At 43.7% G+C, this 27990-nt stretch overlaps 1 protein-coding gene across 2 annotated transcripts in view; it reads right to left on the bottom strand.

The window, feature by feature from the left end:
• Nucleotides 1-15554: 15554 nt before the first annotated feature.
• Nucleotides 15555-27990, bottom strand: part of LOC144817766 (putative carboxypeptidase X1) — a 268058-nt gene continuing 255622 nt past the window's right edge. For both annotated transcript variants that reach the window (XM_078674562.1, XM_078674563.1), the window contains exons 13-14: nucleotides 23768-23870; nucleotides 15555-19321 (exon numbers count right to left, since the gene is read on the bottom strand). In XM_078674562.1, the coding sequence (XP_078530688.1) occupies nucleotides 19059-19321; nucleotides 23768-23870 (366 nt within the window). In that variant the 3' untranslated portion in view covers nucleotides 15555-19058. The remainder of the gene's footprint in view (nucleotides 19322-23767; nucleotides 23871-27990) is intronic.

Here is a 27990-nt window from a genome sequence, read left to right as displayed (position 1 = left end):
GGGACTGTGTCGTCCAAATAGGATGAGAGAAAAATATCAGCTGCGGTTGGTTTGTGGCGTAGTTTAATCGGAACTAATGGCGGCGGGAAATTACATGGTGCTTCCGGGGTTGCTTTTGGCAAGCCCTCAGCAAGAAGAGGATACATACCCTTAATAAGGGCATTTCTCTGTCTGTCTGACTGTTCGGCTTTAACTCGTTCACCTACTTCGATTAATTCCCTTTCTTGGGCTCTTTCTAAGGATTCTCTACTTAATTCTGACTTCCTGATTTCTTTCTCTGTTCTTCTATGAGATTCTTTGCGCCATAACTCGATGGCATCTTTCTGGGACTGTCTGGCTTTCTTTTTCCATAATACTTCTTCTACTCGCATGATGCACTCGGCATCCCACGTACCTGATACGGGCCATCTATACTTTTCCTCTAACTGTTTGGTGTATTCCACCCATAAATCTAGATACAATATGGCACTTATGCCATGCTTTTGATACATAAAATGACCTGGACTGTCCCTAGGCGGGACAGGAACTGCTTCTTCGAGCAGACCTTTTCTAGTTTTTAACTGACGTAACTTGGAGAACAGAGGCATGACTGGACTGGAGTCTGGACACAATACGATACACAATAAACACGATAATTACATGAGAAACAAATCATTCATACCACGACATTGAAAACACATGGAATAACATTTAAAATAACAGTTCGGACAAAATACTACCTGAAATACTGAGAACAGAACACATGAATTTCTCGAGAACAGAACTTTTTTTTTTTTTTTTTTTTTTTTTTTTTTTTTTTTCGCAAGACCTTTATTAACATATAGCAGTTGACACAGCATGAGCCTACAACCCTGAGGCCGGCTCGCTACGTAAATGTCAGCAACCAACATAGGATAAGTACGTCGTGCATAATCAGCGTTACAGTGTGAGTCAGAGTTCTTACGCACGCCCCACATATGGTTACTCGCTGGTAAATGAAATGAGTCTCACTTTTTTTTTTCACATTTGTTTTCAACAGTGAACAAAAGAACAACTTTCCCCAACTTAGACCGTAAAGTGCTATCAGTACATACTAAACTTCCGTTATTATGGCAGTCACAGTTCCCCCTAGGTTCCAGCCGGTACATGACTCATGTATGTGTTGTTTACCTACACAGTACCCCAATCAATTCAATCCAATGGTCGGTTCTCTTCATCATCCTGTATGGAAGCGAGGTACTCCTCTAAATAACCCCAAATACTCTTGGGCCTGGAGTTCGCCGGCAGTAGCTCCTCGTATGTTTGTAGCTTGTCCCGGCAGGTGGACATGTCATGCAACCATGTTTTTACCTTCGGCACCTTGCGACTGTGCCAGCATTGTGCCACCTGTCGCTTCGCCAACAACAAGGCTATGACACAGAACTTGCGTTTCAACGCCCTGAACTGCGGCACTATCCCTAGCAGACAGACTTTGGGTGTGCATTTCACCTCCTCCTCCAAAATGATAGACAACGTTGCGGTGACCTCCACCCAGTACCTCGCAATTTTGGCGCAGTCCCATGCCAGATGAGCGAAGCCCGCTCCCTCTCTGTTACACCTTTTGCACCTATCTTCCTCCTGCAACCCATATCTAAGCAGTTTTGTCGGCGTGTAGTAGAGTTGGTGAAGGAATTTGAAATGAATGATTCTCAAATTACCGTTGGGTGTCAGAAGTTGAGTCAGTGCACAGGTGCCAGCCCATTCGTCGTCTGTCAGTGGGGTGTCTAACAGTGTATCCCACCGCCCCTTGGCCTTCAATGCGTGTCCCGCTAACTCGGCCTGTGCAGCTGAATAGAGTCTAGAAACCAGGTGCGATAAATCGGTAGTTGTGATCAATAGTTGTAGTGGTGTAAGGCATTCGGGTTCCAATGGGAACGTCGGATAGTGTTCCCTCAAAGCCCTTGTGAGCCTGTAATATGTAAAGTGAAACATGGGAGTCTGGTTCTGGATGTAACCTAACTGGTCTAGGCCCACAAAGGTGCCCCCCTGAAACACATCCCCCATCCTGTCAATGCCAGCTCTACTTAGCAGGGACATTCCGACACTCTCCCTAGTGACTGACAGCTCCTGATGATGGTGTAATGACATGGCCGGCGCGTACAGTGGGGTTTTATGAGCCAGCTGTCCTAGCCTGTGCCATGCTTTGACCGTGGTGTCCACTGTGTTAATATCCCTAGTATGCAGCGGCGGACGTGTGTGTGAAATAATCGCTGAAAGGGGAATAGGATGCGCATCACTCTCCTCAATAGCCGCATGTGTGATGTATGGGACCGCATGGTACCAATACGCCGCGTATTGCGCCTGTGCACAGAGGTAGTATAGGAGAAAATCGGGCACGCTGAAACCACCCTGTGCAAAGGGGAGTGTAAGAGTTTGCAGATCCACACGTGCCTGTTTGCCAGCCCATATCAGGGTCCTAACCAAGGAGTTAATGCGGCGGAATATAGCCTGCGGTGGTGTAATCGGGACGTTATTAAAGAGGTATAATAATTTGGGCAGCACGTTCATCTTTACAATAGCTATCCTGTCAGCCAGCGAGAGGGGCAAATGTATCCATCTCTGGACACTATCCTCCAGCCTGGAGAGTACCACACCGTAGTTCGCCCGCAGTACCTCTTCTGGGTCTCTATGGTACATTATTCCCAGGTATCTGACCGGGTCTTGTTGCCATTCAAGCGGGAAGTCCACCGTAAACTGAGATGTAGTGTCAGTGAGGGGTATTATAGAGGATTTGGCCCAATTTATAGCCAGCCCTGAGTGACCTCCGAATCTGATGTATTCCCTGAGTAGTGAGTTCAGATGAGTCTCAGGGTCACGGACATAGAGTAACATATCGTCCGCATACAATGATATGTGAAGCGGCCTGGCTATGAAGTTTAACGCCGATTCTTTATAGTTCTGCCTTATCAGACAAGCCAAAGGCTCCAGCGCCAGAGCGAATAATAGGGGCGAGAGCGGGCAGCCTTGCCTCGTCCCTCGCTCAATAGCAAATTGATCCGAGACATAACCATTGATTCTAATCCTTGCACAAGGCTTCGTGTAAAGTAAGGAGACCCATTGCACAAATCGCCTAGGAAACCCCATTCTATTCAGGACGGTGAGCATATATCGCCACTCGATGGAGTCAAACGCTTTTGCAGCGTCGAGCATGACCGCCACCGCTTTGACCGAGGGCTGCAGGTAGTGTGAGAGTGCAAACAGGGATCTAGTGTTGTGCGTGGTAGATCTGGAGGGTATGAAACCAGACTGGTCCGGTAGGACCAGACTGGTCATCAGAGGAGATAGCCGTTGCGCTATAAGCTTCGCTAGGATTTTAGAGTCCACATTGATCAGTGACAGTGGTCGGTATGAGTCGCACTCCTCCGGATCCTTAGATGGTTTAAGGAGAGCGATGATCATTGCTTCGCGCAATGTGGGGGGGAGCAGCTCCTTTTCAAAGGAGGCGCCGTACATTTCCACCAGGCGCGGTGCGACAATATCTGCATATTGTTTATAAAATTCCGAGGTATACCCATCCGGGCCTGGCGCTTTACCATTTGGCAGCGAGCCTATTACCTCGGTCACCTCTTCCGCCGTGATAGGCCTGGCTAAGTACTCCCTATGCGCATCCGACAGCCAGCCAATGGCTACATCGTGCAAGTAGTCATACGTGTCTTCCGCCGAGGCCGTAGGTTGGGATTGGTATAGTGACCCAAATGAGTCCACAAAACATTTCAATATATCCGCAGCATGCGTTTGTGGCTCCCCCTCTCTGGACTTCACCCTGAGTATAGTAGCCGGACCACGGCCCTCACATATCTTCCGAGCCAACACCGCCCCAGGCCTACCCCCCTCCCCAAAGGCTCTGGCCACATGCGTGCGATTCAGGTACTTCATTTCAGATTCAAGAAATTCTGCGTGCTCAGTGTGGATGACACGCAGTTCAGCCAAATGCGAGACATCGTTAGTGGCCTCATACAGGGACTCCAGGTCTCTCATCCGCTGCTCGCACCTGCGGATTTGGCCCCTAATATCCCTGAGAACCCCTACAGTGGTGCCAATACAGACCCCTCTGATCGTGGCTTTGAACGCCTCCCAAAGGAGGCATGGGTCCTCAGTCGAATGCTCATTAATTGCAAAATAATCCCTTATCGCTGTCCGTATGGTATCAGCATATACCGTGTCAGTGAGGGCTCGTGAATTGAAACGCCATTGGAAGGGGGGGGGTGCATAACGTGGAATATCCAACTGCAGCAGAACGGGATTGTGATCAGAAAGTGTGCGGGGCAGCACCTGCAGGTGACGTACCCACAGCGCTAGGTCCTTGGTGCCCAGCCAGTAATCCAGTCTGGACCAGCTGTTATGTGAAGCTGTTATGTGCGTGGCCCCAGATGCATCCGCATGATTCAGCCTCCATAGATCTGCTAAACCCATGTCTTTCATCATGTGACCCACCATTAGGCGTGACTGTTTGTGTTGTTCCAACGAGTTAGATGAACGGTCCAACCCATCGCGGAGGGTCATGTTCCAGTCACCCCCGCATAATATGTGTTCGCTATTGTGTTTCTGCAAGTGATCCCATACTTCCCTAAAGAAATCCGGGGCGTCCGTGTTTGGACCGTATACATTCAACAACGTCACTCGCTGACCTCTAAGTGTACCTGATACTAACACATACCTCCCAGCTGGATCTTGTGTCACTGTCTGAGTCTCAAAACCTACCCCACGCTTAATCAATATGACCACCCCCCTAGAGTAGGATGAGTATGAAGCTCTGTGGACTGCCTCCGCCCACCTCGACCCCAACTGAGCGTGTGAATGTGGTGCTAGGTGTGACTCTTGTAGAAACGCTATGTCCACATTCCATCTAGTCAGGCTTGCAAAGATCTGTCTGATTTTACGAGGCTGTGAGAACCCTCTAATATTCCAAGTAATAATGTTCAAGCTGCTCCTACCCGCCACCCTCGAACCCATCAAATTTGATCAATACAATACATGACAGCGCCACATTTGTCAACTGTGTTGGAATTACCAGCGTCCCCTTCTTAGGAGTTCCGAATTGTACAACAGCAGTCTGAACCATCGGGGAACCACAAAAAAGGAGAGGTATATCGCACCTTGACGGTCCATTCATACAGGTAGGCAACCCCCCACCCCTTATCCCACCCACTCCAGCAACCCCAACCTGCCGAAGCCTTACCCTTGCAGTGCACCATTCCCTTAAACTCAGAACCATAACTACAGTGCTCAGCTCCGAACTCTGATTGGGTTATACCCTCACGGAGGTCCGCTGGGGGCACAACTCTCCACCCGATGGACGGGTGTGGGCGACACTAGACAAGCTATAATGAATGCAATTCAAGTGTTCAACCGCCGCCACCCCCCCACCGCCCCCCAACGACACATCAACAGCGCTGTAGAACAGCCACATTTCTAGGAAAAGCCCTTCACACCGTGATGTCATAAGGCCAACAGTAAACAATATATTCCTCCGCCCCCCCCCGACTGCTGACCCCCATTCATCGCATATCGGAAACAGCAAAGACAGCGACAGTTTGATGCGCCCAAGAGTGGGAGCCTAGTAGGCAGCTTATATATCACGAGGTCCTGCGGTCCACAATGTGCGAACCATGCTTCACAGTACAGACCTCCCCAATGCTCCAATTGTCCTCGCCAACGTTAGTTAGTGCAGCACAATGGGGGGGGCTGGCAGCGCAGAGTGTCCACAATCCATAGTCCGTATCACCCCCACACAGTCGAGCAGCAGTATCAGTGCCCCAACGGGTTCTTGCCACCCAGCCATGCAGGTCTTGCTGCACCAGTACCTCGGCCCCTCACTCAGGAGATTTGCGCCAGGCTGGGCCTACCAATGCAGACAACAGCCGCCATGCTAGAACGCTCATAAGTGGACCGGAAATGAACTCACCGCTGGTCGACTAGGGGCAACCCGATGTCTTCAGTCCGATTCATGATGCCGTACATTCTGCGTGTCGTCTCTCATTTCGCGCTGCACCTTCTTAACAAATTCTTGTGCTGCCTTCGGAGTCGCCAGGATAATCGCTTTCTCCTTCCACACCACCCTGAGGCGTGCCGGATACATCATTGAGTACACAATGTTCAGTTCTCGTAGTTTGGCCTTGACGTTGGTGTATTCTTTCCGGGCCTGCTGGACCGCGACCGTGTGATCTGGATAAAACTCTAACGAGTTCCCTTGATGCTGTATCTCCCCTTTTTCTCTTGCCAGTCGAAGGATCGTGTCCCTGTCGCGGTAGTTGAGGATGCGCGCCACAATTGGCCTCGGCCGGGCGCCAGGAGGTGGCTTTGGGGCCAGTGACCTATGTGCCCGCTCCACGATGAAAAGTGGTGATAAGGCCTCAGCTCCGAACAGGTCTTTACAGAGCGTTTCCACGTAGGACTCCATCCGCCCTGTGTTGGTGGACTCCGGCAGGCCCGTGATTCGGACGTTGTTGCGCCTCGAACGCGCTTCCAAATCCTCCTCCTTCGCCTTGATTACTTCCAGGAGTCGTTCTATACCAGCGCACTTGGAGGTGGAGGCACGCGCCTCATCTTCGACCGCGGAGATTCTCGTTTCGGCCTCGTCCAGTCGCTCGCCATGCTTCTCCTGCCGCGCCGCCATGTTATCCATTCTGCATGTTAGATTATCCAGCTTACCATTTATGTCCTGCAAATTGGACTGGATAGCCAATAAAATCTTTTCAATGTTGTTGCTGGGCCCTGTATTATCGCCATCTTCCACCCCATCCTCTGTGGGTTTCTGCGCTTTTCTGGCCTCAAACGGCAGTTTCTGTTGTTGCTTGTCCGGTTTACCCATGGCGGCGGTCGGGCACACTGTCTTCTTACTTGCGGGCCCCGATGCCCTCGTGACTCTTGCCGCCGTCGCCGTGGTGATCCCCACCAGGTGTATGGCAACCTTGCGCTAAGCTTCCCCACCGAGCCGCGAAGGGGAGAGAATCGGTGGCAACGTGGTAACTCGCAAGAGGCCCAGCCACACACAAGCGCTTCGTAGCACGTCCAGCAATTGGCCACGCGGTCGTAGTGTATTTGCGACGACCTGCGGCAGCGCACAATGGCAGTTGGCTCCCTGTTCTCGCCGCACACCGGGGTGGCACGTGGTTGCAGAGGGCTACACGTCTGCTTGCTGCGCACCACCTGCACTGCTCCTCCAACGCAGTATGCACTCCGTGCACGCCAGCACAGTCGCCTTTCAGGCTTCAGCGTAGTTTGGCATGGAAACCGGCAGTCCCGCAGGGTTTGGGCCCAAGTGCGCTGTGTAATGAGGCTGCTAACATTCGCGCCGATTCGCGCTGACCGCCGCCATCTTGTCAGGCAAAGTCATTTGCGCCATTGCGAAGGTTCTAGGCGCCCCGCAGCCTGGGGGTGCAAGATAAGGGCCCCGGAATGACTGACAGTGCACGGTCTTACCCCAGCAGCGTTGTAGGCGGTGTGGAAGGACGAGTGCATCTCGCCGGCATCACGTTAGATGCGCGTTTGTCCCAAAGCGTCGGCCATTTTGTCAGGCACTCTAACGCGTCTCCGCAGTTCACGGCGATTATGCCGGCAATCCTCGCTCTGTGGGGCGCCCGCTGCCTCACATTCAACGCAGCAGGTCTTCCCCCATCTGGTGATGTGCTCAGGGAGCGGCAGGCCGGGGCGACACCGGCGAAATCACGCTAAGTTGACGATCGCCCGGCGGAGCTGCTGCTCAGGCAGCCATCTCGCTGTGCGCCCCCTAGCGCCTCCACCGAGAACAGAACTTTACTAGAACAGAAACTAGAATGACTGGATGCACTGCTAAAACAGTACGAAACTTACCGGTCCCATAAAGAGACACGTCAGGACCCGCATCCACCTAAGTGGACACTTCGTGTTGGATCTGTGTACCCAAACCCACGGACCAGAGACAAATCAATTGACCCTGTCTAGATACTACCCCAGCAACGGTACTCACCGGGCAGCAAGAACGGAAGGCCTCGGACTGGACTGGACTGCTACGACGACGGACGGACGAACGAACTTCGGACTTCAGTTACAGGTGGGCCTCCGGATACCTCGGACCTTGGACTCTCGGCTTGGGCTCTGGTCGGGACTCGCCGCGTTCCTCCACCGCCTCGTCTGGATGCTGGACCGCAACCTCCGTCTCCTCCGTGGGCCTGAGGGATACTTGAAGCAGAAATATCTGCACGTGCACGGTATGGTTCCGTCACGGCTGCAGAGGATCAGGGGGCCTGCATGGCTTCTCCGGCGCGTGGTGAAAGGGCAAGTCCCTGTTCGGGCGCCATTATGTGGTAAATAAATAATTAATTACCTGTGCTATTTTTCAGGATACTCATACAAATAGATAGCTCAATAAATAAGAGTCAAGATACGAGGTAGCTAGAGTATACAGGCTTTAATTAAGCATAAAGGACATGAACAGGACAGCCTGTACGGGAATGGGAAAGATGCGCATCGGGGGCAGGAACAGGATACAGGGACAAGGGATAACTTTTAATAACAGAACATTAGTATATATAGTTAAACAAAATACATTGAGTTCAATACAGTAGGCGTAGCAGTAGGCGGAGCTTGTAACAGTCGCGAAAGATAAGGCATAACTGATGCAACGAGAAGGCGTGTTCAGGGCGTATACATAGACATGTGATGTAGACGTAACAGAATATGTCATAAACGGGGCGGAAACATGGAGGGGGCTACCTGAGCAGCTGGGACCTCTAACCTAGTGGTGCGCGCAAACTGACAATGACGTGTTACTAGGGAGAACTGGGGGGCTATGACTTCTGCGCTAGAAGAGGAGACTAAAGTCTGGAGTGTCAGAGCGACACGTACCCAAGCATATCTAGTATCTAGTGTTTAGAGAACATGTTGATAGAATCCAAAAGTTAGCAGGGCAAAGGCTAACAGACATTAAGACTGGTGCATACATAATCCTATATGTAGTGCGTGTGCGGGGAATATTCTATGAATATTAATACAGTATTTCTCTTACATGGAGACATAAAGGCTAGACCATGACGGAAACTATTGATGTGATTCAGTAGCTTAGGAATGCAGAGAAGGAGGCCTGGACTGATAACTAGAAACATAACATACTCTTGGCAGACTGGAGGCAGAGTCAGGCCGAGCCGGGCACTGTGAGGCATGAAAGTAAGCTAAGGGTCAGGGATACAGGTGGGGCTGTATCGCTCCTCGGAGAGGGTTCAGGAAACAGGAGCTGAATCTGAGTCCGGGCCCTTTTGAGGCCTAGAAACGGGGACTTTTCAATGAATTAACGTGCACACTGTGAAACGTGGCAACGTAGCTTTACATAGGCCGGATATTCGTTGTATTCACGAAAACTGGAAACTGGCATACTAGAGATGGACACAACTGTAATTGCGTCTTTAATCGATCAGAAGGGAATACATGCATATCGATCATACACGTATAACATAACATGGGGAACACGTAGGGACACAGAACATGGCAAAATTTACTTTTCCACAGAGGTATTGAACATATTATAAATCTTTGTATTGAAGAGTAACTCTCTGTACAGGTGATAGTAGACTTGTTTTCATTATATTACACAGAAGCATTTTGGCACTTCAGAAAACTTTTCCAGTGGGGCAAAGGTGCTATGTACTGTATACTTGTAGTTAACCTTGAGTTATTGAAGAGAATCATCTCAGCATGACAATTTCTACTTAACATAGAAGACTGAGTACCAGGCACTATCCTATGTACTTGTGCTTCTTTTGCTTCAAAAAGTTGACTATCTATAAAGTTTGCACCATGGTATAATCAGGGCAGCTGGTAGGATGATTAGCACCGTCAGCTCTTGGTTATTTTAAGTGAATGGTGTCGTTTTTGACAGCTGTTGAATAGAGTGGGCACTGTTCTTAGTGGATATTTTTAACAGACTGTTGTGTATTCCTAATGAAAGATTCCGCATTTGCAAGCAGTGTGGTATAAAGTAAACTCTCCTTATAGAGTAAGCACTGTTTACAGAACTCAGGGGCATCTTATCAACAAAAAGCGATATTTATCGCTAAGTAGGGTTAGCAGCAATTTTTTTATCGTTGCGCATCACAGGATTTTATCGCTGAGATAACGTGCTATTAGCAACGTTTATCTCAAAAGCGATAAAATTCCCTGCGATAGCGGCAAAATCCGTGAATATCGCTGAGAATACAGCGATATTCACGCATTATCGCTAACAGGGTCTTAGCCATTATATCCACCTCCCATTGGATATAATGGCTAAGAACTGGTCTGAGCAGGTGTTCGTTTTTGAAGATATTTGCGCTTAGCATGAATATTTCCATCGCTACGCCTGTGTTGGTAATAAGCGATAGCGATGTTAGTGACTGCTTTCAGGCGCTAACAGGTTGGGTACGCCCACTTTGCATGTCATTAGCGATAAATATCGCTGACATGCAAAGCGGGCCCCAAACCGCTCGCTATCACCTACAAGCTGTCGCTAACTGCTGTTAGCGACAGCTTGCTAATAGGGCGATAGGTAATTTTCGCCACTTTAGTGGCCGTTATCGCCCGCTAAGCGGTGATAATACTATCGCCTCCCTTGATAATATGCTGCTCAGTTCTCTACTGATATCAACTTCATATCTTTATGAAGGTTCAGTGTGTGTCAGAGGTTTGATAACAGATAAAAGCTGTCTGTAGCAGGGCATTTTTTTGGGGAACTTGCATTAACTATTTTGGCTTTCTCTGAACACTTGTAAACAGATTTCATACCGTACTTAATGAGGGTTTCCATTATATCTGTGGTTGGTTGTTAATTTTAACCTGTAAAGCCATAGCGATTTTTACAACAATATGTGGGAAAACGAACCTTGGATGATGTTATCGATGATGTCACCAGTGATGTCATCAATGATGTCATTTGAGATTTCATCAGTGATATCATAGAACATGTCACACGAGTGATGTGCTATGTGAGGTCATAAGCAGCATATGGCGGGGGCGCAAGTTATTGTTAGTGCTCCTAACTATAACTGGTACATTTCGGTGTTTTAGCTCAAAATGTTAATGCTGGCATTGGCAAATCCACCTACCTATCTGGCACATGCATCAACATCAGGAATTGCGATTACCAAATAGTCATTTTTAAGGAATCGCTATTTGGTAATCACAATCAATTTAGCGATTCCCTAACATTAGCTAATAGCGATTCGGTAATTGCAAATCGCTATGAGCTAATGTGACTCCATTGAGGGCCATAGGAATGAATGGGGATGCATTCGTAAATTGCGACTACCAAATTAGTAATCGCAAATTGCTAATGCAAAAGTGAGGGTGACCTGGGGCCTAAAGCCCCCTGATGCACTCCCCCAAAAAGGTACGTTTGCACATGTGCAGCACACACATGCCCTAAGAGCATGTGTGAGCTGCACGCCACTTTGAAAAATGCATTTTTGGTGCATTTTTCAAAGCATGCACAAATTGCCATCTACTTGACATTGATGATAATTAGCGTTTACTAAATGCACAATTTGCATTTAGGAAAGGCTACACGCATCGCCATTAGGGAATCGCAAATTGCGATTCCCTAAATGCATTCACAATTTAGGTTTTCGCAAAAAATTGTGATTACCTAAATTGAGAATGGAAATAAGTTCATGCATTGGAAAAGGCCTTTTTCCATTCACAAACCGTTGCGACCGGAATAATGCTTGATGCATGTGGCCCTATAACATTATATCTATCTATCTATCTATCTATCTATCTATCTATCTATCTATCTATCTATCTATCTATCTGTATATATTCATTGAAAAAAACAAAGGTAGGTATATTTATCTATCTATCTATCTATCTATCTATCTATCTATCTATCTGTATATATTCATTGAAAAAAACAAAGGTAGGTATATTTATCTATCTATCTATCTAGCTATCTATCTATCTATCTAGCTATCTATCTATCTATCTGTCTATCTGTCTGTCTGCCTTTCTGTCTGCCTTTCTGTCTATCTGTCTGTCTGCCTTTCTGTCTGCCTTTCTGTCTGCCTGACTATCTATCTATCTATCTATATATGTGGATGTTTATAAGCAAAATGCAGTCCTTCAAAAGAGAGCCAGTGGCTGAAGTGGGTTGAGCCATTGCTCTTGTATGTTGTGGTGGGCGGAAACAAAATGTGAATTAAGCCACTACTTTAAGTTGGCATAATTTTTTTTTTTTTTTAAGTTTATTCTTTAAATGTATCTGTCATATGGTTGCAAAGAAAAATAATCAATAAATAAATACGTCACAGCACAACATATTTGATTGACAAGGCCAGACCTATTGGCTTTGCTAATGCTTGTTCTGCTTTCAGACATATGTTATCGGAGGCATGTATATCTCAATGAAAGCAATTTTGGTGACCATATTTACAGTGTATTTCGGATGAGCAGTGTTTTGGCGTCCACAATGGCTTCTTTGTACCTTTTCCTGTCTGTTTATAGTGCAATGTGGTTGCATCAGGCCTTAAAAATCTTCTTGCCCACTCACCATGGTGAGCCATTTTTAGGGCCCACTGGCCCGATCTGGCGAGAAACTCCTTACAAAGAAAGGGTGTTCTGAATTTGAATGAGCAATAAAGATGCCTTTAAATCTTGTTTTTCTCTCATCACATTTTATTTTGCTTAAAGACAGAGGTCAAATGCCAGTTTATGTCTTTTTACAAATTGCTGCTTATTTTATCATGGAGATTGGTGTTTACTAAATCCTCTGACTTTGCAGTCAGAGAAAGAAAAGTGAAGTGAATTGTCTGACACTCGTGCCGGGGTAGAGGTAGTGTAATATGAAAGGCTGGAAGTAGGATGTCACTTTTTTCATACAAATAGCTTGTAGATGAACTGTACAAATGTTTCACAATACATTTCAGTAGTTAAGAAATGTTAATTTTGAAGTGTGAGGGAAGGAAAGATTTTATTAGCATCCAAACAAATTAAATACTTTACTTGCGGATGTCAACCATGGCCAGTGCAGTTAAGAGCGGTGGGGCGGGGTGGGGGGGGGGGGGGAGTCCACAGACGACAAAAAGGTACCATAAAATTTAAAAGAAACGAAAACCACTTACCTTGCGCACGCTGCATCGCTTACTCGGCAAGTGCAAAGTAAGTGTTTCTGTTGACTCCCCCGCCCTACCGCTCATACCTGCTCCAGCAGAGGTTGGGTGAAGTGCAAATGATAAATATTTGCTGAAAATCCGATTTCCACACATTGTTTTTTATGCTACATAGGTTTAACAGTAAAACTGCATGTCAGTGGGCAGGTTTGCACTTGCAGCCAATTTTTATTGAAATGTGCTACCACAGCATGCTTTAGTATTATATTTATGAAAAGTGAGAGCTTTTAAATATCAATTGAGAACCATTCTGATCCCTCCCTGATGACAATGCAATTAGTGAACTAAGAGGCAAGTCAGTGGTCAAGTGTAGCCTTATTTGGGCTAGATTTTATCTATTTATAAGTGTTTTAATAGTGCTAGCTAGCACCAAGGTATCCGAGCGCTCTAGATAAAAAAGGAAAGAAATAGCATGACGTAGCTTTACATAGGATGCATAAATGAGAAATTGACTAACGTAGCTCTGCGTACTTCTCTTGACACATAAGTTCAAGATCACGCCTGAAATAGAGATGAGGAAAGTCAGTACCGGGAGACGTGTAATTACAGTATGCGGATTAGTTTAAGACAGACGAAATTAAAGGAGTGACTAACTTATTAAACAGCTGAAACAGTCAAATAACCAACTGTCACAAACGGTTGAGGCTTGGTGAGAGTGAGCAACTGGAGCATTCGGTTGGCGTGAGTGGTAAGGTATTGGTTGACGAAAAGGAGTTTCAGGTCCCTTTTGAAGCAGGAAAAGTAGGGTTACAACGGAGTTCTCTAGGGAGAGCGTTTCATATCCTGGGTGAATTTCCAGAAAATGGACTATTGTACAAGGAGCAAAAGTTTAGTCTATTAAATCAACAAAATAAATATTTGGACAGTAAACATGCTGAAATCACATATTTGACGGTGCTCTCATATGTCATAATTGAAGAAAAAGTAGACTCATTACAGATAGGTCGAGTATATTATTCAAGTCACTCTACCTTCAGGTCTAGTTACATTTAAAAGATTTTTTAGGCATGTTTATGTCGGAATATCATTTCAGAAGCATGTAGTTTTTCAATCTCAAATTTCCGGAGCTGAAAACAACCATGGGGCACGTTTAGTTTCTCTCTTTTTAAAATTTAGTTAGGCAAGGTTATCCCGGATATCATAGATTGGGTTGTGGGTTGGTGAGAGGTGTATAACCTAGATGTTCATCTTTCTTATAATATTTAATGAGGTAATTTTAGTTAGTTAGGATGTGAAGATAGAGACAAGAACACTAGAACACCACAGCTATTACTCCAGGAGTGATCAACGGGTGGAGGTGGCCAACTTTTAGGGTTTCGTAGCAGGTCTTAAGTGTGGTGAGAGTGGAGATTTTCATCACACGCTTGTGCCATGATTAGTAGATGATATTCAATGTGTAATAGCAAGGTTTTAATCGGAATATTCCTTGCAGTACCGCAAGGAGTGTCGATCATGACATTCCAGACAAAGCCAACTTGTGGGATCCATTGTCCTGGTTCTGTAGAAGACATGTGAGGACTGTGAAGAGAAATAGACCATACCAGTACAGCTTGGTGTATGGTCAATTTACACCCTGACATGGGTCCTAAGTACGTTAGGCACCAATCACTCTATTTTCAATCACCACTGATAAAAGCTTTTGGCTGCTCTAGTCTTTTCCCTTCTTATTTATTTGACCAATAAATGCTTCTACTCAAATCTTGTCAGCAATTGCCTGGACAAAGAAAAGCATGTCCGGGGTCTTCAGTATGATGCATTGGCTTTGAGGACAAGTTACATTTAACCATCTGGTCCATATTGCCCTCTTTGGATCTTCTTGAGTTCATGGCAGTCGGGGGAGCTGCAAGATCCCAGTTGCAGTAGCACCCTATCAGGCTCAGACACAAAGCCTGGTGAAAGCTTCTAAGAAAGTTTGCAAGTCCAGAATATCCACAAGCATGTGATCTCTAGGATTGGGGCTGTATGGAGACCACTGTGGTTCCTGAATATTAAAAGGAGTGTAGGAGATGGGTTTCTCCAGATTGATTAATATTTTTCCTTTGGAGAAAAAAAAGCTGCAAGGGCGCATTGGTTCACGTGGATGCCAGTGGACATTTTCTCCCACTGGAAAATGTGTGCACATGTATATATAAAGCACAGGAGTACTCAAGAAGAACGATGATTGTCCTATGTTGATAAGGGTACTCCTGTGATCTATTCTGAATAGACATTTATAGCAAATATAGGTCTAATTCTATAAGCGTAAATTTCCGAACTTTAAATGGCGGCCTTTACAATCCAGACTCAATGTCTCTTCACATCTTTACGTTGCTGCTATGAAATTCTACAAAGAACAGAAAATTTGAACTGCATTTGACAATGCACATTTAATGAACCAAAGAACACAATTTCATTTTAAAGGACACAGAAAAATGCACCAAGGAGGAGTTTTCATAATTTTATTGAAATATGCTTGTGTCGCTTGACTAGCAAGGACAGGTGAATGCCAGCATTGCTATATTTTGGGCTACATTGTCAAATAATCAACATACATTTGTAAACCCAATCTTGTCTTTTAACATAGCATCACAGTCAGAAAAGTATTTACAATCCATGTCTTCCAAACATGTCTATCTAGCAAGAACAAGAGTTCTTTGTGGCATGTCACCACTTCCAAAAACGTATTTCATCTGTAATAACCCTTCAGTGTGAAGTACAACAAAGACGTAGAACCGGCTACTAGTGACTAGCTATATAGGATATACCGCAATCTGAATAGTCTTTCGGCGCTTAAAGACAGGAGTCATTAGTACCCAAGTGTAAGAAACTTGTTTTATAAACCATGAAAGGCTTCATTGACCCTGTTATGATGTGAACCCGTGTCCTGCAGGTTACACAAGCACAACAAGCAGCAGGCCCCCAACCCCAAGTACTATCTAACTGTGTATAGGTTGCAGAGGCTTTTGCCAAGTTCTTCAATGGTTTTTCCTCAGTGAAAAGTTGCAATATGTTATACAAATGAAAGTGTTGGACATAGCAGAATGGAAACCTACAGTGCACAGGAATACTGCTTGGTTTCAAGTGCAAGAAAGAGGAGGGAAGCAATAGTGAAAGAAGTCTAGTTGAGAAGGTAGGCCACTGGGGGCAGGTGAAACATCATGTCTCCAACAGCTCAGTTAATAATAATAATAATAATCCACATTTATAAAGCGCGAACAATTACCCGCAAGGGTCTCTAGGCACTGGGAGCCGTCGGGAAGATTAAGCAAGCTATTGCCCAGAGTTACATGGTGCTGGGTTAGCCTGCCGCCGGAGCCGGGGATGGAACCGTGATCTCCAGCTTCCAGCCTCAGTCACCCTGGCCGCGGCGCCACACCTCTCCCTTTTAAAAAATGGAGGTCTACTTGTAGTGCGTCAAAAATGATGTACTAGAGTGCGGTGATCCCAGAGGCTTAGATTAATTCAGGTATTCCTTCTATCACCTTGTTGGTAGTTGTAATTGACATCCTAAGTTTAACGGGTAAGCCCAGATGCTGGTCCTGTGGTCATCGTGCCATAGGACTTAGTCAAATATATCTTATCAAGGCCCAAGTAGGTTCAAACCAGTCCGGGTTGCTTGCTTTACCGTCTGGGGGGTCTAGCCTGGCAGTTTGGAATAGACTGTTACTATTGGAGCAGGACCAAGGCTGATTTGCATATTACAAGACTTTGTCTAGAGTGACATATCTGGTGAAAATGATGGACTGGAATGCGGCCAGAGCTAGCGCCAGTGGGTCAGATTAATTCAAGAATTCCTTCCATAACCTTGTAGTTTGCCTCAGTTAAAATAAAAGTGACACTGTGTTCAACTCCCCTACAAAGATCCATGTTCTTTTCTTCTCATAGCATGTGTATTTATAGAGTTTAAAACAAGCTACAAGGGACTGAGCACTGCACTTAAGTGGAAGACCGAATATGTAGATTGTTGGTGAGTCCCATCTGTTCACCGCTATGGGTAAAGTTGGTCACTTACAGGTGAACAAGATGTTCCTTGAAGAGAAGGTTTTTTAGTTGTTTCTAAACCAAGGGATGCAGATTGCCCAAGCCACATCTGGATGGATTCTTAGGCATATAAGGCTTGAACTTCATCTTCTCCTTCTTTCACTTTCTTGTCTCTTGTTTCTTTCTTGTTTCCCTCCTGGTGATCTTAGACATGCTTCCTAGTACGGTGGAGTGTTGAGGTGGCCTTCTTGAAGGTAATGTAACATGCCTAGCCTGCAGGCAGAAGTGGTCCAGAGTAGGCGGTAGCCTTGTATATGGATACCTCACCCACCAAAACACTTGTATCTTGCTAGGTTGTAGCCTATTGGCTTAGAACGGTTGACCTTAGGCATTGGGCCACCTTAAAGAAGTATAAGCAAACCACTGGGCAGTGCATTATTTACTAAGACAGCACAAAAGGTGTTAGATGGCATACTTGAATTAATCTTAGCCACTGGTAATTAGTTTAGGCCTCATTCCAGTCTACTGTTTTGATCTTGTCTCTGCCACTGCAGAATGGGTTCAGCCTCAAGCGTGTCAGCGTTTATCCCACCCACAAGGAACAGTCCAGGCCACACTGGGAAGTCACGTCCCATCTGAATGGGAACACAAGTAACCCCAGAATTATTTCAACCTTTTTGTGCAGCATGAGTGAATGTGCCTGGGTAGCCTGTACTCCTGTTCAGAGGGGAAGGGAACCAGCAGTTCATGCTGGGCTCTTGGTATTGGAGCAGCACCCAGGCTGACTCACATATTACTAGTCCTTGTCTCTAATTGCACAATTTGCGAAAATAATCGATGGACTGCAATGCAACTCAGAGTAATGACTAGTTGCTGAGATAAACTTGTGTTTCACTAACTAATCTTCTTCTCAGTTCATTGTTTTCTAAACACAATTTCTTAGGAACATACTGAAGTAATTTCCTTTATGCAACTATATGTTTCAAGTGGTTTTACAAGACAACAGGTAGCTCAGCATATACAAGCTTCAGAGAACAGTGATCTTTGAGTTTGGCCATGTGAAAAAATCTATATTTCATTTTAACATGTGAGTACAAGTGGCAATATCCCACTGAGAAAATGGCTGACTTGGGTAGATCGCTGTTACGCCTCTACTATGCCAGTGGGTACATATGCCCAACATTGATAACCTTACAACATTGATTTCAACCATACGGTTACCAACCAGTCTTAAAAATGACCTGTTCTGAATCCAGGTGCCATTTAAACTCTTGTGCTACACCTCACCATGTCAAAAAAGGAAGTGTTGATGGGCTGCAAAAGCATGACTAATATTCACACTGCCCTTCACAATGGAAAAGCTATGTCAGATTTACCTACAAAAGTGATAAAAATTAGAATTTTACTTGAATGTCTGAGCCCCACTGTAGAAAAAGTGTGCCTGCCTCCTATTATTGAACAGAAGAAAGCATGGGAGCATTCTGCATAGCCAGGAGCAGGCCTATTTGGGGCAAGTGCTCTGGAGTGGAGTTATGTTTAGGTCGGATGTTTTGTAGGGCAGTATTTATATAAGGTTGATACGCGATAGTCTCTAGTTTTGAGCCTTAAGATTTTGCAAATGTAGGTTTTTTTGCAGTCTAAGCTGTAACATCTTGTTAAGTGAAGCTCGGCCTCTATCACCAGAGATCCTAAGAAGAACTGAACGACTGCAATGCGATTCTGCACATGCGAGGGGCATAAGCGCATTTTGTGTGTGTTTTTGATACTTGTTTACACACTTCGATTGTCAACTTCAATGGCACGGAAGATAAAATAATGTGCTAGGATCATCAGCAGAATGCGTTGTTGGAGTTGCAGGTGGGTGTTCTCTGAGATACATCCCTGGAATCGTTGCTGCTGTATCCTTCTCGCTCCAATGCCTCCATGTCCGTATGATGCAGATGCTGCCTTCTTTCGTACTAACTCTTCTCACTTCGGATGGCTTTGAGATCTTAGTGTACGGTTCCTCATGTGTCGCAAGCGCAGCAGCAGGTCTTTCGGGATCTTCCCACCTTTAGCCAGGATCTCGCGCAGTCGCTGCTTTGGGGTCTTGCTAATGTAGAAGTCGCAGATGGTGGCGTGGTCTTCATAGGACACGTGGCATGACTTGGTGGCCGAGTGGTACCCTTCTGCCTTGGCAGTGACTTCGTAGTCTCCAGGGTTCAAGAGGCGCCAATAGTCTCCATCAAAAGCTGCAAAGAGCAGGTCACATAGTCAGACAATGAAAAATATTTCACAATGGTCATCACAGATCTATGCATTATTACAGAAAATATGGTTGAAGTCAAAAAGTCATCACCAGTAACTAAAAGCAGAGCATAACTACAATCCAAGACCTCCCACCTTTATGTCTTCACAGGAACAATCTCTACCTCCCACACATCACCACGCCTTTTTCATATGAGATATCTTGTGGTATAACATGTCTCCGCTGCCCCTCAAACAACTGGGGAAGTATCACGACTCCTAGCTGCTCATATTTTTTTTAACATCTGTACGTAGCTATCTGTAGTTTCAAACATTGGGGGCAACTTAGGACAGTGGGAGGGCCATCAGCCATCCACTGTATTCCATCCCATGAGCCCCTCATCCACCCCATGTTAATTAAAAAAAAAAAGCCACTCATAACATCCCAATGTGTCTCAAGTCTCCAAATGTGGTCCCAGACCCTAGCCCTGTAGCCTCATCCAATGGTTATGGTAGCCACTACCTTGACTGACACCTCCATATTTGTACTCTCCGATACCTATGGATGGTGTCCTGTGAGTGCAGCTGTGTGGCTAACTTCAGTCATCTCCTGCTCTCATTTTATTGATGTCCAGCACAAAGGCATCATGAAAGAGTAAATGATAGACCGTGACCCCTTGACCTGTGTTACCTGCTCCACACACTGCATACTTGATTATTATGTTGTATACACATAACATTTCTGAATTAACGTTAGTGCATGATTGTACTGAATTATTGCACCATTATTCTGGTCCTAATCATGTTATAATTTATTTGATAATCTTAGTTCTTCATGATTCTTTGTCCACTGCAAGACAGCGAGATGGTCATTTACATGAAAACATACCTCGATGCATTTCGGGTACAAATACTCGTCATCAGGAGGTCCCTAATAGGGAGATAGGACACAGCCACAATTTCTGTCTTTATGATGTCCTTTGGTGGGACATCCCATCAAGCAAACAGAAGCAGGAGATTCCCTTTTCTCTCCTCATTACATTGAAAAAAATTGTATAAATGTAGCGCTAACATGTATAGAATTTAGCAATAAATGCCGCAACTGAAATGACAATTTGCACTTAGAATTGTTGCATATCCTGGGATCCAGAGCCCAGGCCTATAGGGGTTTGATTCCTGATCTATGAGTGCAAAGAGGTAGTTCAGTGAGCAAGAAAGTCGAGGTTACTGTAACCCCACACATCCCACTGAGCATTCCTGCAGGCGTGGTACTAGGGTTTTCTGGTTTATGAACAGTCCCATAAAGAGTTTAAGAGACGCAGTGGTAATTTAAACCCAATTTTATCCTTAAAATAACATATTCAAGTATAGCACTTAGAGAAGACGCCATATATTTAAAAGTATTTATTTCAACAGTTCCATACTGTTGCTTATGACATCAGTAATAACCACACAGAATATAAAACAACACTTGGGCATGTTGCTAGCAGTGAGAATAAAATGCACAGTTGTAACATGTTTAGAATGTTCCCCTAGCAACCTCCCACCCTAAAGCTGTAGCATAAGACTATGAGAGCATGGAGTAGCTAACTTGCCTCTAGAGTATTTTGGGTTCATGTGCACTGCATACCTGTTCACAGCGGATCAGATGTGTTTATCAGACTTCAGCTGGGAGAGAGTGTGTCTTGAGAAGGGAAACACACAATCATCTGGGCTCAGATACTCGCACACTGGATCGACTCTTAGCATAAGTGTGGTGCTATGGCAGTCTGGTGGGGACCACTTGTGATACCCCAGTGTGAAGCCTATTCCAACTCAGAGGTCTACTAAAAGGGTCTATATAGGATATTGACCAACGACGTTTAGCCTGCATTTCAAAATCTAGTTGGGAATTTCCTAAATCCGAGAAGTAACCGGTCTGAACCAGTGAGATAAAAATAAGTAATCTTTTATTGGTTTACCTTTCATCCCTACTGTTCAATCTTGAGAAGTAGATATTGAATAGTTTGAGGCGGACTTGTGTCGTTTGAAGTTATAACAAAGCAGTGAAATAACACTTTCACAAGTTCTGCTAAAGATAATGACATGCTGACAGTGGACCAAAGGCAGACAGGCAAACGTAATGTTTTGTAAATGGAGTCTAATTTGGGGAGGTCACAACACAATATCTTTGATGCTTTCTGGCTTTTTGTGCATTAGACATTTGATAGATGTCTATGGGATTTCCTTAGTCTCTGGTTTATTTCATAGAAAAATTGTGAAATTGTGAAAAGATAGAAAAATAAAGAATGCTTCAAAAATAGATAAATCACTGATTGTTTTGTAAAAGCAAGTTGAATTGCTGAAAAAAGAGGAGAAAATGAGAGCAAAAGAAAGGCATCTTAAGATGAAGGGAGGCGGGAGAGAGAATGCGGGTACAGAACTTAAACTGTGTGAGAGAATGAGGAGAAAGAGGGAATGGTGTTTGAGGTAGTGGAGATTGAGAGACACAAATTAATAAAAGATTTAAAGGAAAAGAGGAAAAGAATCTAAAATAAAGTAGAAGGGTAAATTGATCAAATAGTCTGCTTCTAAGACCAAGGAATGCTTTCGCAACGGAAGACAATGTTTGTTTTGATTTGCAAAGTTTTTTTCATTGCATCTTATTCTTGGAAATACATGATTATGTCACTCATAAGTGTGGAATAAGAAATATTTACTCACATAGTGTGCCTTTTGAATCAGACCTTGACATTTAGGTATATATCACATCTCAGACAGGAGCAATTCACAAGAGAAAAAGCTTTGTGAACTGGCAACCTATATACACAAAATGTGAATATGCACTTGAAGTCCATTAAGTTACATGTAATATGTATTCAACCAAGGGCCAGGGGTGGGTGTTTCACGGTAGGGATACCTCGGGCCTTTTTATGAAGGCCTTGCGCCGCCGGTACGTCACTTTTTCCCATTTTAAAAGTGACGCACCGGCGGCGCAAGTACTTCATAAATGAGGCCCCTCAAATAGTGTGCCCACTCACAAATTGTGAGTTTGTGAGTTTGTTGATATGCACAAACATCTCCTTTACCTATTTTCATCCTGAAAGAAAGATTTACTCCTGTGAGATGCAGGAGTAAATCTATTTCCAGGATACAAAAGGGCAGGGGAAATCATACAAATTAGGAAGCGCTGTTGGAGAAAGGGTTCTCCACAGTAACAATACAAAAAGTTTAGCAGTTGGAAATGCACCTTTGGTGAGCATTCACACGTGCATAACTGTAGACTATGTCCCATTACACAAGTATAGCTTCTTACTCTTCTGAGGACAACTGCATTGCCTCAACAATCCGTTTCCCAGGAATACTAATGACATTATTTGATAATCCCAAAAATTGTAACTTGCACCAAGAATAGATGTGAAGCTATGCAACTTCGCCGAGTTATACATTTTCAAAGAAAAGGCCCCTATATGAGGAATCTAATGTATGTATTGCAATGTCGCACTGTGCATTGCTCTTTAGGTGCAGAAATGGGGTCGGGACTTCAGTTGTTGTTCGGTTTAATGCACCTGGCACTGACTGGGAGGTGTCCAAGCAAGCACAGATGAGGCACTTCTAGAGGAGGTGGGGGTTTTGAAGACACAAATGTGTGTCACAGAAGATGGGGCAACGAGAGGCGAAAGTCAGGAGATGCATGGATGTAGAAATGAGACATGGCTTGTGTGTAAGAGGGAACATACACAGTACAGCATGAAAGGTCTCAGGCATGCCTGCATGTGCTAAGTTGAATACTAGGAACAGCTTAGTGGGGTCCCCAGGACTTGCATGCTTGGAATGGTTTAATATATACATGGCTCAATTTCCACCCAATTTAACATAGAAGAGTGAAATCTTTATTGAATGTATGGAGAGGCTGAGGGTGCCTTTAGGCCACTATACCACCTTCAAAATGCCCTGGTAGGACCAATACAGAACGTATCTGATATGTGGGTTAAAAGGACATCGTTTAAATATTGCCACCCAGAATTACATCATCTAATTTCCATGAGTGGTCACATTTCATTGAAGACTGTCTTCCTGATGCTCATTTTCATGAAAGCTAGCCTGAGGAGAAGGCAGGAAGTTTGATGGGTGCTGGCCATTCATTTAATTCCAGTCTCTAGAAAAGGGACTATAAACGTAGAGATACTTCTGAGAATATACTGTTGTGTAATGAACACTAATTACATAATCACTATGTTAAAAGTCTGATATAATTTGCTATGTTAAAAAAACCTGCTTGTTGTTGTATGGGTAGTTTGTTGTAGCGGTAGTTTCTGTTTTTATAAAACCCTGCACTCCTGCTTTGCCACCGCTGTTCTTTCTGGTTATGGTTCTGCATTGGTGGTTTGTTGAGCCTGGTATTTCTGCTTGGTAGTTTATTGAGCCCTTGGTTTTGCTGCCTTCAGCTCTGAGCTCCTGATTTGTCTTACCTGTTCTGATATCATGATTAATGCCATCCACTGAAATAATGGCGTCCGCGACTCCTTTGTCCGTGTCTTTGTCTCGCACCACTCCTTTAATGCCACGGTGAACCTAGAAGACAGAATAAATCAGAGAATTAGGTAATCAAAACTCCTTTATTAGCTTGACTGAAGATGCAGATTTAGCTAAAAGCACAATATGCCTCATTCCTTGCTATTCACCCATCTCCTTCACCCTTTATAGGTCTGGGGCAGTCAAAAGAGCTTTTGATTTGGAAAAATACCGTGTTCCTTGGCATCCGTCGCCTTCAGCCATTGCTTTGAGATAGTGGCAATCACATGTTGGATCACCCAGAGAGGACTGTTATTCACTCACTTGCATGCTGCTGACGCAAACTCCTAGGGAGTTCCTCCATTGCAGTGCATGAGGTGCAGTTTTTCAGGAGGAGCAGCAGCTGGTGGGACATGTTTCCAAGGGCATGTTAAAAGGTCTCACCCTTCCGCATTCGGAAGATGCTTCAGTCGCGACCGCAGTCGCTGCACACATTTTTGAAGCACATGGGAAGTGGGATTCTGGTAAGAGAAGGCTAGGGGTACGTCCTCTGGGATTTCACTCACTTGACAGTTTCCTATGTTTCAAGGGATTTAGTCATTGGTTTTCATTATATTTCTAGTACCTGGAAACCATGAGCAGAAGACAGTTCAACCTGCAATCAGACCCAGTTACATTCAGGAAATATTGTACCTTTGGACAAAACTAATAGGACGGAATGGCAACACAAGCCACTGCTAATGTGAAGATTTGTTGCCTAAATGAAACATAGGAACATACTGGAACTCCAAAGTAGATTTTAAGAGAGCCTAACTGGAAAAGCAAACATGTTTCCCCCATGTGTTTAATCAAGTATCAGCTCATTTTAGATGACATAGTGAGTGCATGGGACATGCCAGGGGTTGCTTGAAATAAGGGAGTGTTATTTTGGTTTAGCTAGTGGTTAGCTGTGGATGTTGCACACAGGGCAACTCGTTTTTTTAAATTAGTATCAGGAGTACCTACTAGTAGCAACAGGGGCACTGTCATCTTACATCCTGTATTTATTTATGGTGTCCTGATGAAGGCATACAATCCATACTGAGTACTACAGACACGCTGAAACATGTGGACACATTTTAGGTGATTTAAATCTCAGATGAGTTGCTTTTCACCTTGTGGATGGGAGATGTTAAAATATTCCGACCCTAACACAATTTTACGGCCCGATTCAGATGGGTTACTCCGTCACAATGGCGACGGATATCCAGTTCGTCAAGCTCTAATCAGGCCCTTAGTTTTATCCTAGGTTGTCATATTTTAGTGCAGAGTTTTTGACTATGTGGGCACTAGCTAGGGTAGGTCAGTAAACCGGAGACAATGGTGACATAAAAACAGGCAAAACAAAACTTATAGAGTGAATAAAGGGAGGGTGAGCTTTCTCCTGGTTTACACAAATTCTCTTTCTCCCACCGAATTTCTTTTGAATTTGGAATAGGGCTAACAGCCGGACATGAATATATAGTACATTTATGAAGATGCACACTTTATGCATAGTATCTTACTTTGCAGGAGGCAAGACAGCTTGCCTCTCAAAGAGGTACGGAGATGGTGAGTGACTGCACCTGCCGGCAGGGAGATGTACGGGGTGTCAACAGGACACTCTTTCCTCATTCCAAGGGCCGCCATCAGTGGGTGCACCGCTTCTTTATAGCGTACAGGCAGTATGGTCTATGATAGCTCCTTTTCCCCTGCACCTGCATCTATAATATAGCTGGAGCACAGAGGCAAAGTTGTCTTTCTTTTGAATGGGACAGCAACGCCATGCATGTGAGGGAACACAACTGTTGAGATAGTGACAGAGCACATATTACAAAAGAGGCTGCACAGTTATTGGCAGCCCCTTCTGTAATATCAGAGTGCCCTGGTGGTGCAGAAGGAAGGTGCACATGCCTTTTGTCACCCCGTAGCACTCCGTGTAATGGGCCATTGGTCTGCCTTTAACTAATACGCTGCATCTAGGTAAGGCAAAAGTTCACGGCAGGCTGGGGGGCAGCACATATAATGTGATAGGGTTCACTGTCATGGTTTGTGCCTGGTGCAACTTATTAAATTTGCACACTGCGCAGACCAGACCAGTGCACCCTATCTGTGACAAGGCTCATATGTTTTCCTGTTTTGGAGACTCATGCCACAAGTCCCTTTATAGGCACACTGCATGATTGGTGATGTTGCTCCTCAGCAGAATATTCAACTCTGCTGTAGATGTGGGTTCGTCTAAAAGGATCCTTCTTTCACCCTATGTTGTCAAGTTCAATAAGCTGCCAAATTCTTGAAAAAAACAAATACAACTGAAAAATACATAGGGACAGTCATTGCAAGGATAACATAGCCCTCCAGTTACTTGCAGTTAGTGTCGCGGGACCGTGGGGAGAGTAGGTTGGGAAAAGAGAAACACTTAGGGGTGAAAAGACTATGCGGCACGGAGACATTCAACTTTGGCAACAATGAAACCTGGACACTGGGGAAGAGAAACATGTGTACTGGGACAGTGAACATACGGACACCCACTGCAGTTCCATGTTAAAATATCGATTGCAAAAATCGATTTCAAAAATATAGTTGAAAAAAATATCGATGTAAAAATATCGATTACAAAAATATCGAATTCCTATACTTAAACAGGTAAGTATAATAATATTGACTCACAAATATCGATGTAAAAAATATAAATGGAAAAAATAACACAAATTAAAATTAATTAATTAACAAATATTAATATTATTAACAAAACAAATTAAATGTAATATAGATTTAAACTAACTATAACAAATAAACTTAATTTATAAATATAAACACAAAAACATATTTACATATACATATATTTACTTAAATATATTTTATTAACTATTATCTTTATTTAATGTATAAACTTTTGTAATTATATAAAAATAAAATAAACACATATATAAATAATTTACAATAAAATATTCTATATTTAATTACCACATTAAACTATTAAAAAAAATAATACATACATTTAATAAAAAAATAAAAACATTAGTAGTTAAAACGTTGGATAGCGAAGGGGTAACATTTACTATTCCCACTCCAGTGAGTGCAACAGTAGGGAAAGCGCTAGATAGCGGAGGGGTAAAATGTACTATTCCCACTCCAATTAGTGCAACAGTAGGGAAAGCGCTAGATAGCGGAGGGGTAAAAATTACTATTCCCACTCCAGTGAGTGCAACGGTAGGGAAAACGCTGGATAGCGGAGGGGTAAAAATTACTATTCCCACTCCATTGACTTCAACAGTAGGGAAAGCGCTGGATAGCGTAGGGGTAAAAATGACTATTCCCACTCCAATGAGTGGAGCAGTAGGGAAAGCGCAGGATAGCGGAGGGGTACAATTTACTATTCCCACTCCAGTGAGTGCAACAGTAGGGAAACTGTGGATTCCAAAACAATAAAAAATAAAACCATCAACATTTTTATTAAATGTAATTTCCAATATTAATATAACTAATATATATATACATTTAAATATATTATTATTATTAACACAGATAATAAAAATTAATTACCCATTATTTAACACCATAAACACCACAACACACACCTACTATTAATTACACAATTACAATTAATAATTACTAAATAATTAATGGTAAGTAACTTAAACGTATTTAATAATTATTCAATACTTTTTTTTATTAATTACCACCCTTCACACAATTTACACATATAAACACCACAACACACACCTAAAATTAATTAAGCAATTAACCTAATTATGTATTTGACTAATTGAAATTAATTAACAACTAATTATTAAACTATTATTAAATAATAAATTAACACATTAATTATTCAATACATTTTCAGAAATTAAATTACTTCCCACCCTATTCCCCTATAAACCCACAACCCGCTACGGAACTAAAAACGCAGAATGAAACTTAAAATAAATTAATAACTACTAAAACTCTAAAACATATACTAAAATAACAAACAATTCACATTAAAAACACTAAAATACATACAATTATTAATAAATCAATATTTTTGTAAACTATATTTTTGTAAACGATATTTATTACAAAGATGTTTTTGTAATCGATATTACTTACCTGTCAGTTGATATTCTTGTCAACTATATTTTTGTTCTCGATATTTCTCCTCCACGATATTTTTGCGGCA

The sequence above is a fragment of the Lissotriton helveticus genome, chromosome 2_1 (genome assembly GCF_964261635.1).
Source record: "Lissotriton helveticus chromosome 2_1, aLisHel1.1, whole genome shotgun sequence".
NCBI lineage: Eukaryota > Metazoa > Chordata > Amphibia > Caudata > Salamandridae > Lissotriton > Lissotriton helveticus.
The sequence above is the reverse complement of the archived record's forward strand: the minus strand, read 5'-3'. Positions and strand labels throughout refer to the sequence as shown.